This window comes from Anthonomus grandis, chromosome 4 (assembly GCF_022605725.1).
Source record: "Anthonomus grandis grandis chromosome 4, icAntGran1.3, whole genome shotgun sequence".
In the NCBI taxonomy this organism is placed as follows: Eukaryota; Metazoa; Arthropoda; class Insecta; order Coleoptera; family Curculionidae; genus Anthonomus; species Anthonomus grandis.
In genome coordinates this window covers 28,022,002-28,035,293 of record NC_065549.1, presented here as the reverse complement: position 1 = coordinate 28,035,293, position 13,292 = coordinate 28,022,002, and the positions used below count along the sequence as shown (strand labels likewise).

The 13,292-nt window shown below is 32.7% G+C and overlaps 1 protein-coding gene and 1 long non-coding RNA gene across 2 annotated transcripts in view; one reads left to right on the top strand and one right to left on the bottom strand.

Annotated features, from left to right (window-relative positions):
- LOC126735450 (uncharacterized) overlaps nucleotides 1–13,292 on the bottom strand; it is a 224,282-nt gene that overhangs the window by 74,122 nt on the left and 136,868 nt on the right. The window lies entirely within an intron of this gene.
- LOC126735447 (F-actin-capping protein subunit alpha) overlaps nucleotides 5,962–13,292 on the top strand; it is a 31,324-nt gene continuing 23,993 nt past the window's right edge. The window contains exon 1 of the mRNA XM_050439439.1: nucleotides 5,962–6,251. Coding sequence (XP_050295396.1) covers nucleotides 5,992–6,251 — 260 coding nt within the window. The 5' untranslated portion in view covers nucleotides 5,962–5,991. The remainder of the gene's footprint in view (nucleotides 6,252–13,292) is intronic.

Sequence of the window (13,292 nt, the reverse complement as noted above, 5' to 3'; positions counted from 1 at the left end):
TCTTGCATATTAATTCTAGATAACGCGTCAGCTACGACGTTATCCTTACCTTTTATGTATTCGATTTCAAAATCATATTCCTCTAAATCTAATCTCATGCGCATTAGCTTTGAAGAAGGATTTTTCATTGCAAAGAGATAAACTAGGGGTCTATGATCTGATTTAACTAAAAAATGTGTGCCATATAAATAAGGTCTAAAGTGATTAATGCCCCAATGTATGGCTGCTAATTCCTTTTCTATGACAGATTTATTAGTTTCTCCTTTTGTGAAACTTCTTGACGCATATGCTATAGGCAGATCTTGACCATTTGATTTTTGAGATAGAACTGCACCGCAAGCCTCTTTTGACGCGTCGGTTGTCAAGATAAAAGGCTTTGAAAAATCTGGGTGTTGTAATATTTGCGGATCAATAAGCATATGCTTCAGCCTATTAAACGAATCTTGGCATTCTTTGGTCCATACAAATGGTGCATTTTTTTTTGTTAGCTTAGTTAGTGGTTTAGCAATTTCTGCGAAATTTCGTATAAACCTTCTATAATAATTACAGAAACTAGTAAACCGCCTAACGTCATCGCCGTTTGTTGGAATTGGATATTTACGAATTGCCTCATATTTCGATTCGTGAGGTAAAATACCATCCGCGCGTATTTGATGACCAACGTAACAACAATTGTTTTGGAAAAATGCACATTTGTTTGGGTTTAATTTTAGATTAAATTTACGACAGGTACTAAACACACTCTTTAGATTTTCAAGGTGGTGACCTACTGAGCATCCAATAAGAATTAGGTCATCCATATATAAAAATGCCTTTTCGGGGGTTATTACCGCAAAAGCGATACTCATCATTCGCTGAAAACTATTTGGACTAACTTTCAAACCGAATGGCAGCCTAGTAAATCTATAAGAACCTTGATTTGTGCTAAAAGTTGTTATATCCCTGGAATTTTCTTCCAAGGGTATTTGATGAAATCCCGATTTAAGATCTAATGTAGAAAGATATTTGGCTCTTCCCAATTGATCTAAAATTTTAGAAATTGACTTAATCGGAAATTTATCAGCACAAAGTTTTCTGTTAATCTGGCGAAAATCGACTACCAGACGCCATTTTTTCTCACCGTCTTTGGATTTTTTAGGAACCAATAATATTGGGCTATTATATTCAGCATACGATGGCTCAATAATATTGTCTTTAAGCATTTTATTTACCTGCGCATTAACTTCGTCTGTCTGTGAGTACGGTGTCCTGTAATTTTTTATGTAAACTGGAGAGTCATCAGTAAGTCTTAGTTTTTGTTCGTAAAAATTATTAGTTGTCAGTAAATCTGATTCTAGTGCAAAAATATCACAGTACTCTTGGCATAAATTAATCACATCATTTTGTAAATATTCCGCTAACCTTGTGTATTTAATTCTCTTAATAATAGATCGTTTCTGTTTTGCTGAGTTGTAATATTTTTGTTTTAACACAAAGAATGTTGTAGTTGGTTACATCTGAATGACTTATTTTGGGGTTTTTTAAGGTTACACTATCAAAATTTGTATTTAAAATCCTTATAAATGGGCTCTGACTGGACACTATAGATCCGGCGATAAAAACTCCTGAAGCGATCTCTTTATTTACAATGACTGCGTCGGTTTTAAGATTTTTTAGCGAGTTTAGTTTTCTTACCACTTCGCACCTAGGTGGTATTATTAAAACATCTTCCTCCGGACTATTTAAAATTGGTATGAAAATATCGCCTCTTCTGCTTTTTACCATCATGGTCCAATTACTATAGTCCAGTAGACATTGGTATTTTGTGATAAAATCTCGCCCTAAAATTCCGTCGGCTGGAATTGGAAAATCGTGGCTTACAATATGAAACATGCTGGTAAAAGTACAGTCTTGTATAAAAATATTTGTTTTTGTAGTTCCAATAGAGTTTGTGTAGCCTTCAGTCACGCCTTTTATTTTGCAAATGTTAGACCTATCAACGATTTGTTCAGGGTCTATTTTCGTTCTTTTGAAAATAGAAACGTCCGCTCCAGTATCAACCAGCAAGGTAACTGTTTGATATCCTGTCATTGCTGTTTGGACTGCTACAAAATTTGATAGTGCTAGGTCCATACTATAAATTTTTAGGAGTGCCCCAAAGGACCTTGTTGGGGTTCCTGTGAGTTTTCCTGATGGTCACTCCCCGTATCCATCGCTCTAATATACCTATTTGGCCGTCTAAAGTAGCTGGGTCGACTATTGTAGCCGCTATTACCCCTTCGTTGGTTGTAATGTCTCTCATACTGACTGTGTTGGTATGTATTGGGGTCGTTTCGCATGGTATTCGGCCTGTGTGGGGGTCTTTGATCGTAGTGGCCTCTTCTAGGAAAATTATTCCTTGATCTACCCCTAAAGTTTTGTCTGTTTGTGTAAAATACTGATGCGCCGGGGGATGCCGGGTTATCAGCGCTGCAATTCACAAATTTCGCCAGAGCTTCTTGCGTGGTTTGGAAGTTTCCGGCTTCCATGATAATTTTTACTTTTTCCGACGCTGCATTGGTGCTTAGAGCTTTGACCGTTGTATTGGTTGTATAAGTCTCTGCGACTTGCTCCGGAACTCCTTCGCCTATATACGCCCTTTTAACTTTTGAGCCAGTCCCTCTATTTCAGAGAGGTATTTCTCATCGTTATGGCGTTGCTTTAACCCTAAAAGTTTTGATGACACGGACTGCGAACTTTCCAGTTTTATGGAATTTTTTATTTTCGCATGAATTAGATCCAATGTGTCGCTGTCCCCTACCAAATCTCTTGCCTTACCAATCAGTTTGGTTTTGACATAAGCCACAGCATTTACCTCATGCGTTTCAACATTTGCTTTAAGCAGTGTTAACGCATCAAGAAATGAGGTTAGCTTATCTCCCGAACCGTCAAATTCGCCAGGCAAGATTTTGCTAGCGAGATTAAAAAACTCCATCGTGTTCATAGGCATTTTAGTGATCAAATTTTGTGTCTTGTTCGTCACTGTATCTGTTTGTTGATTGTTAATGTCAGTAATTTCGTCTGTTAGATCTATTTCAACTAGCTCGTCCTTTATTTGGGGGTCTATTACCTTTACTATCGATATAGGGACCTTGTAATCAACAGCGAGAACTTGGTACGATCTAACAACTCTATCTCGGGAAGTGTTAAAAATAGGTTTAATAGAGTTATATTGATTTTCGTTTAAATTTGGATAAATTCCTGCTACTGTTTGTACAAATTCGTTATATAATGTTAATAAACTATCCCTGACCTGGTTTCTGACATTTCCTGATTTGGGCACCTGTGACTTTAATACTCTTTTTGATTCCTTTATAATATCATCTTTTAAGTTTGATAGCTTGGCATAAACGTCCTCAAAACTTAATTTTACGGTTGACATAGACAAAATTTAATCTTAAATAATTCTGCTCTGTCTTATATTAAAAATTCATTCATTCGAATTAACCCATATGTTTAATTTAAATTAAATAAATAACTATATTGTTTCGTTAACATTAGCCTAAAATATGTTAATTTAATTAGTTACTCTATACGAAAATAAATAGCTACCTATTATTTACCATATCACTAACACTACTCGGTAGTAATAAGATCCTATCCCATAAAATAAATAGTATATTATCTCTTTGATGTTAATTAAAAAAAAATGCATATAAAATATGGTCGTTTGACGCCTGGAACGAAATACTACTCTAATCTAATATGTGCCTGTCTAAGAAAAAAAAAACTGACCTCTGCTAAACTAAATAGTATACTTTAAAATGCTTTGCAATGTCATTTAAGTGAATGTCCTCATAGAATCTAACGTTTACACCTTTTTTGAAACTATTAAATTGTCCTTTCAGCGACTTGGTAAAATACTACCGTTTATTATTCCTCGGAAGTAAATGGGAAACTGCGTGGAAACTGCCATAACAGTTTGTGCCCAGAAACCGAGATCCAAAAGGTTGACAAAACAAATATTGGTACATACCAGATATCGCCTGCTTATATTTTTTTTTAAAATTCTCGTTCTTACACATCTGGCTGTAAGCTTTAGGCGTCCTCCGTAGACGTCCTTTGTCCCTGTGGTGCCCTCAGATATATGCTTCTGCCTATATCTCGTTTCAGACTCCTTCGGTACATTTTTCGCACATTGAGGACAGTCAGTATTATTACGCACACGGCTATGATGTACAGTACGATGCGGATGTCATTAGGGACGCTCATTTTATCTTCCTCAACGATAAAGTTCGAGTTAACCACTCCCGTACTTGTAACGTCACTTTCCTTCGAAACGGATTTTCCCATATTTACGAAGTTTAAAAAATAGGGATTCTCACTTTTCTACCGAAATAGCGCGTTACTTTTAGGTAAAGAAAAAAAATTAATTTTTTTTTTCATTTTACGGGACTGGCAGGATCGCCATGTAAGAAAGTAGACTCGTCTCAGGTTTAGAATCGACTATATTGATCAGATAGAAAATACATATACATTTCGTTAACAATAATATTAATTGGTCTTGATCTATTAACCTACATCAGTGTTGCGACCTAGATTTGACGTTGGGTTATATTTGTTGATACTAAATAGTTTACATAAAGGTAGCACCACAATGCTATATCTCGCCTATCATATAAGCTACGACCTTGCGGATGATCTCTGCGGTTTATTCAGAACGACGAAACTAAGACAAAACCGTTGGAATTTTCCCGATAGCTTCTATAGAAGCCGAGATATCGGCCTTCAAAATTTGGGTTTTTTCATTTTTCGGGTATACCCCCACGTTTGGATTTTTTCAGAAAAATTTTTTTTTTCGAATTCGAACTAACTATACCAGCGGATTGTTCTCACCAAGTAGATCACGAAAATTCCGGGTTATAAGGGAATCCGAGTAGAACTAAGAAATCGAGTATTTTTTTCGACCTCGTTTTTGAGGTAAAAATGGGCATCAAAAATGTTATATCTCGCCTTTCGTATAAGCTACGACCGTGCGGATGATCTCGTTTATTCAGAACGACGAAACTAAGACAAAACCGTTGGAATTTTCCCGATAGCTCCCATAGAAGCCGAGATATCGACCTTCAAAATTTGTGTTTGTTCATTTTTCGGGTATACTATACTTGGATTTTTTCAGGAATTTTTTTTTTTTTTCGAATTCGAACTAACTATACCAGCAGATTGTTCTCATCAAGTAGATCACGAAAATACCGGGTTATAAGGGAATCCGAGCAGAACTAAGAAATCGAGTATTTTTTCGACCTCGTTCGACCTATAATAGGATTCGATCAGAAATAAGGGAATGAGAGCACTTTGAAAATTCTGAAATTGTCACTTTTTGACCTCTTTTCTGAGGCCAAAAATGGGCATCAAAAATGCCATATTATATAGAAATGAAAAACAAACTCTAATGATATTCTCTCAGTCAACAATGTCATTTCTTCTTCAGCTCCTGTCAAATTTACCAAGCAAGATGGCCGAAATAGGATTCCGATTTTCACCATACAAACATAAACTAAAACATATTAAAAATTCAACGATTTCCACTGAGGGCCAATTTACATTTAAAACCTCCCACGTTCTTTGCGGTATAGCAATTCAATGAAATATCATAAATACTAGATAGTTATAATATTTCTGTATTTTGATATTTAGTATATGTTATATGTCACAAATTGCTTTTGATTTTTTACTTTTTATAAAAGATGTCACCAATAATGAGTTATACTCACTTTCGTAAGGAGAACTATAGGGTTGAAACTCGTCAATATAAAATTCTTCGCACTACACCCGCGCGTTAAGTGTGAATGCAACTTTATTCCGCATCCGATTTTTGTTTTGCCCTCCTCAATTTCGATATTCTAATTACCATCTGCTCCTCAAATCTGACTTGATACGATTGGTCGATGACTCACCCAATGGCAACTTCCGCTAGATGACAATGGTTGTGACAGTGACTTGACATTTCATCAAAACGAACCCAACCTAAATATGGCGTCTGAGGGGGATGAAGTTATTTCCGATCAAGAAAAAGTAAGAATAGTGTCTGATTTTATCCTCCACTCACCCCCGGGAGAGTTTAATGAAGTATTTAATGATGTGAGGAAGCTGCTGAACAACGATGACCTTCTTAAGGAAGAAGCAAGTGTGGCTTTTGCCCAATACAACAAGGATCAGTTAACTCCAGTTCGGATAGAAAATTCTGATCATTTAGCTTTGATTACCGAGTACAACGATTTAGGCAATAATAGGTAAATATTTTAACTTCGGTAACATTTTGGTAATGTTATATTTTGCTCTTACGTGCACTGTTATGAGTAAAATGGAGTCATATAAAAATTAGTACTCTTAATTCTAACTACAGAATTATGCTGATTCTAAGTAAAGATAACCTGGATACATTAATAACAAATAGCTAACTAGTAGGGCATCAATTATTATTCATATTAAATATTAGACCATTTGCCAAATATTAATTTTTATGTACTTTTTAAATTGCTACCCCCTGTTTTTTTTTTGTCAAATCAGTGTCTGTACTTTTTCCTTTCTTTTATTTATCCTCAACATCTAGCAAAGTACAAAGTCAGTATTGCTATCATTTCATTCAAATATTCATTGTATTAATTTTGGTGTATTGAAAATATGAAAACCATCAGAAATTTTAAATATAAGGAATATTCACTGTAAGTTTACTTGTAAAAGTTATATTATGGGTAGTATATAAGTTTTTAATCTCTGTGGACAATTTTTCCCTTGGAAAGATAGCATTCTAAAAATTCAACCTGCAAACTGTCACATAGAATCACATAGAATTTTATTTATTTATTCATATGTTAGTGTCCACAAGTAAAGTACTTTTACACAAGTTAAGAAATATAAACACATAAGACACACACAACATACAACATAATGCATAAAAGAAGAATCGGGTCACAGGAGGTCAGCCAAGTTAGGCTGCAGCACCGAACATAAACTAGAATAGAAGGATCACTCTAAGCGCCGCATAAAATGTTGCCTTTCTCACTCGCTTTCTGATGCTACTCTTTTTTGCTGCCCGGTGGTGACTGCGTTATACAGGGGCGTCTTCAATATTAGAACTATAATAGTGTTGTGCGGAAATTTTGTACTTTAAAAATGCCGGCGATATGTTGCGTAGATGGCTGCAGGAGTAAAAGAGGATATACATTTTTTTTTAAATAAAAATGGATTAGTTCACTGAAAAAAAATACATGTTTTTCTTCAGTATTTCTTAAATATCTCGGAAAATTGAGATCCTACAAAAAAATCTAATAAACAAAAGTTGGTTTAAAAACAAAAAATTGGCTTTTGTTTGATTTATCTAGGTGCTATAGGCGCTAAGATACAACTGTGTGAACATAACCCCTTTTTTTAGATAACAAAATATAATGATGTAAAATAATAACGTGAAATAATTTAAAAAAGAAAACATTTTTTAGACAAATATCTAGCACATTTTTTCAAGTATGTACTATCAAAAACTTTAAAAATAAACTCAGTCATTAGCATAAAAATTAAAAAAGTTAGGAATAAAATAAAAATAATTGCAGTTTTAAAAAAATTTATGAAAAAAAATTATGTATTTATTTCAAAAATTAATACTTAGCCTTCTACAATGGACTATATATAGGTACCAATAATATGTTCAAAAAGTATCAGCGATTTAGAGTACATATTTTTTTTAAATCGTGATTTTAATCTAAAAAAATGCAAAATTTTTGGTAATATTCTGTTATTAGTGGTGGTTTTTATTAGTGAAAGCTATCCGATTTATTACTAGTTGCATTGCAATCATTTGAATGATATAAATTTTAGCCACTTATACCGTCTAACCATACTTAAAACTGCATTTTTTTCATCATTAAGGGTGGTTTTTAAGGGTTTAAGTTTCAAAATATTGATGTGTACTATAATCCCCAATGTAAAACTATATTTATCTTGCATATGTATATGAATTCTAGGTTGTAAAACACCTATTTTCGTTTTATTTTAATTTTAGTGGTTTGTTCTTTCATCCCCTATTTTAAAAGCAAATAATTAGGCATTTAATAAGTTTTTTTTTATTTAACTGCCTTTTTATATTTCACTGTTACCGAGTTCCATATGCTGAGTGTTGTTATCACATTATTATGTAAATTTTATTAAATATTTAAAAAATGGCTATACTAACGAAGTTATTATTAATTAAGTGTATGTAATATTAGGTAGGTAGTATTACACGCTGCCCGCCGCGATGTACGAAATTATTCCTTATTAAAAATGTTTCAAACACCCCCCGTATCGTAAAGGATTGCCGCCGAAACTAAATAATGTATTACGACCGGGTAAAAAAAGTCGGCACTGTTTAGAAGTCCCTACTTCAAACGGCCGCAAGAGAGTGAACCTACTGTCTTGTTCTTTATACTGTGGCTGCAGGTAAACTTAAAATTAGTAAAAGTAAACATGGAAAAACTGTACTTCATAATAAGATATGCCATTAAGGCATCTCATTTTTCATCAACTACTAGTCTCCATGTTCTATTTTATTAACTTTTAATTTTTGACTTTGAATTTGGTGAAACACATGTAATCCTCTGACTTTATATTCAATATATTTGAGACATGTGACTTACAGTTTCATTTATTACTACTAATCTGAGTTGTAAAGCAAATATTTTAAACATAGAGGCAGAGTGATTGAGGCAAAACTGAAGTAAATATTGAAGAAAGGGAATGGGCCCATAAAGAGACCCTTGTGTTACACTTTTTTAATTAAATATGCTCTCCCTCTTGCAACCTCTGATCAATCATAATGCCAAGGTATTTTATCTAATTAATTAGCATTGAAATATTATTATATTTTATAATTTAAGTTAATTTTATTCAATCAATCAATTACTATGATTAGGTGCTGATTTTGGCAAGTCTAGGATAATAGTTACTACAGAATAAAGTAAACTAAATTTAAACTTTTAAGATATTACTAATTCATTGTTGTGAGTAAAATCATAAGAAACATTTTAAAATACAGATAAAAATAAAACAAAAGAAGTTAAAATCCCAAATCCAGAGCTGTTAAAAGGAAAGCACTTCAGTTCTCATTAAAGTATAATACTCCTTAAAAGAGTATAAGGTAAACTCTGATAAGAGGGTACATATTTTTTGCATTGAAGGTTTAAAAACTTAAGTTCCTTATATCTAGTTTTTTCCTATTCCATTTCCACATTCCATTTCTGCTTAATCTTCAAAGATAGGAAACTGGCTACTAACAATCGATATACAGGGTAATGGTACTTAGAACAACAGTAGATTCCTTACGTCACAATAATGTGATTGAGTCAACTTGCCTTATCCTAACTTTAATAGTAACTGAAATAGAGGGTGTCAAAGTATTATTTGATTTATTGGTTTTTTTGTAGATATTATAATTCTGTAAATATGTTAAAAAATAATGAGGATCTTTTGTGTCATTTGTTAAATGTTTTTCAAATAATAATATTTTTTTTTTATTAGTTACTATTCTAATTATTTTACATAAATATCAATAATCTTAGGTAATAATTTTATTATATTTAGGATGGCATTGCTAAAAATCTAGTAAATTTAAGTCATTCACATATTATGAAAACCTAAAAGTGTGATTATTTCGAAAATGGTTGCTCCTAGCGACTTTAATAAGGTATACATTTTTTTACATAATATTAAAAAAGGAAATTATTGTGTTACTTTTCAAACCAATATACGGAGCTTCAAAAAAGTTAGGGGATTTAAAACAGTAAAAACTAATGCAACAAGCACTCTACTGAAAACATGAAAACTGTATACAATATTTTATTTTTCTTTTTAAAAGTCTTGTCATTTGGTTCAGGACCTATGAGAAAAAAACGATGAATCAAATAATACTTTGACATCCTGTATTTCAGGTGATATTAAAATTTGGATAAGGCACGTTGACCTCGATCATATTATTTTGACGTAAGGAATCTACTGTTGTTCTATGTCCCATTACTTTCGGGACACTCTATAAAGCTTTCTCACTTATGTCTGACAATGGACTACATTTTGCCATTCTAAAACTTGGGGAAGGGTGTAGTGTACTAGATATTTGCAGATAAAAATGGATTATAATTTGAAATGGAATAAACATATAACACATTTTACTGACAATGTTCAAACACTTATTCCAAGATTTCTTTTACATAAAAATATCCTAATTATGATTTTGACTGGGCTGCATGGTTTCTCTTAAATGCTCTTTGGGCAAGCAACTGCTCATGTTGGATTTACACAGTGCTGGAGTGAGCTTGAGAAGTGGAATTCTGAAAAAACCAAAACCTCATTAAATTCGCTCCAATCAAGTTCCCATTCTAAGAACTGTTCAGCTGTGTGGATTTGAGGTTAGGTTACACAGAACCGACTCTATGAGACAGTTCCAAAATAATTGCACCAAGTGCTAGTTTATGAATTTTCTCTGATGCAGCCAAACAAAAAACCAATCCACACCAGGTCAGTGCAAACCGAGTTGAACAGGCACTTAACACTGCTCTTTCTTGGTTTCTATCAAGCCAAAAAAATCAATAAGAAAATTATTCAAACCTCCCACAATTATAACAAAATCTGTTACTGAAAATCCTTGACCTGTACATTAGTGTCCTGCAAAATAGCATTAATTTTAGCACCTGATTTGACAAAGTTCAAAATCTTGTATTTATAACTACCCAGACATAAATTTGACAGTAAAACATTTGACAATAAATCCATAACTCTCCCTACTGGATTGGTCTCTCAAAATCAGCATTCTGGTTTTATCAAAGGGATTACTAAGAAGTGTGTCATCTGACTCTGTAAACTTCCTCAGGGCTTTGCATCTTGCTGCTTCAATGTACTGTTGTAATATCAGATTTTCACTCATTGTCCCCCAAGTGTCATTAAGGGCTCCTTTAAAGTTTGAGTAGCCACTATTTTGAGAGTTTGGCTTATCACTAAGCTTTTCGTTTACCCCCATTCGGAATCTTTAAATTTCCTTGCAGGCCAAACAATTATCTGCTTATAGTGCTTTAATAGAATCAACCATACTATGATTGATAGCACTAAGTTCATCCAATTATTTTTTGCAGCATGTCTATTCAATTTAAATGGCCTCTTTTCTAGGATTGTGTTATTGAGAGATAAACACTTTGACTTTATGTTGTAAGTTCACAATCTTTTCTTATTTAATTTCTTCACCATCTTTCCTTTCTCCTCCAAAGCCAAGTTTTTAAGGTCCTGAGTTTCATGTTTTTGCTTGGCCAGATAAGATTAACTACTAGATACTTCCCATGATAATCTATTAACCTCCTCTCTAAGAGAGCAAATTAAGTCATCTTTTTCTTGTTGTTGGGAAATAATATCCATTTTCCTTTGTTAAATATAAAGATTGCTGCAAGAGGTCTATTTTATTTAGTTAGTTCATCATTCAGCTGCTGAGCAGTATTAAAAGATAAATCCTTGCTACAAGAGCCTAGTTCAGAGCAATAAACCTTATTCTCACTAATCTTTATATGATTCTTGAAATCTCTCTTCAAGCAGCTTGGTGTCAAGTATTCCAAGGCCAATATTCCTGAGGTAATTTGATCTTCACTCTTTATATTATTTTTTAGAGAGTTGATTTAAGTTATTGGGTCATTTGCTGTGACTAACATAAAATAACAGAAGTTTGATTTTGTAACTATTTCAAAGATTTTTTTTTTAATTTCTGAAATAAGCATTAAATTAAGTGGATATTAATTCAGGATTTTTTAGGATTATATTAAATATTTTGCAGTTTGATTTTATATAAATCACATTGGGCCTTTTTTAATAAGTTTGCAAAAAAGACTTCAATAACTTTTACATTTATTTAAAATGAAGCTGTGCATATTGTCTTTTCATAAGATCTCATTGCCTAATAGATTTTATAATACCGTCAGTGATCGAGGGCTTTACTTTTTGTGTCTTATTGTCAATATTAATTTCTATAGTCTATTACCAATAACATTTTGAGGCAGAAAACAAAAAACAAAACAATTTTAGTACATATTTCAGCATTATTGTCATTGAGACACTACACACACTACTCCATTCCAATGTTGACATAAGTGAGATCTCATTATAACCAAGTTTTGTGTAAGTTTTATTTTTATGTGGTTCAATAGTCTCATAATTAAGCTTTAGATTAAGAAGAATGGGGTAGTGGTCGGTGAGATCTCAACATAAGAGTACAGAGCTTATCTTGCTAAAACATTTATCTTTACACTTATATGATTAATTAAACTAGTATAACCCAGACTATTCATATTTGTTAAATAATGAATAGTCTGGTTTATATTGATTTTAATAGGGCGATCATCTAACAAGTTGATATTAATAACGTCTGTAGAAAAAATACACATCTGCCTAGGATCAGATGCAATATGTTACTCAAGCTATCTATAAAATGATCTGTATCTTTTGATGGTGACTGATATTATATCAATATATCAATAAAAGTGTTGCACTTGTTCTGTATGTCAAGTAAACAACTTGCATCTGTCCGTCCCTACATCTACCTTGACGCAGAAATCTATTATCTATGAGGGCATAAAAGTATTTAATCACCTAACATGTAACATCATCAAAAGAGGCGACGTCAATTAATATATTTAGACAGTGACTGCATATACTCTTAGTGGGGAAAGCATATTATTCTTTGTTGGAATTCTATGAAGATTCATTTTCATTTTAATTACATTTTATTATGTGTATATAATGTATTTTATTAATAATATTTGTATGTTTTCTTATTTTATATACTCTTTGTCTTGGTAGGGGACTACAACTTACCTAGGGCCAAATGGAATAAGGATAGTATGGGGTTAATTAAGGAGTGTCCAGAAAATGACCTTGCTCAATGTACAGCAAATAATTTTAGCTTTTATAACCTTTTCCAAAATAATTCTGTATTGAATAGTAACGGTGTTCAGTTAGACTTGGTTTTTAGTGATTTTGAAAATCTTGCAATTCACTCAGCTGTAGATCAAATCTTTGATAATAGCCTGAGTCATTCAGCTATATGTTTTGAACTTTTGCAAGAGGAGTCACTGAAGTCTCTGGAATATGAGGAATACTTTTACGATTTTAGAAATGAGGATTATATTTTAAATAATAATTATTTAGCATCTGTCAACTGGTATGACGTATTTCTGGAAAGATCTATCGAGGATATGGTTGATCAGTTTTATGAGATACTTTATGTGTTGATTGATACATTTATTCCATTAAAGAGGTATCACACATCT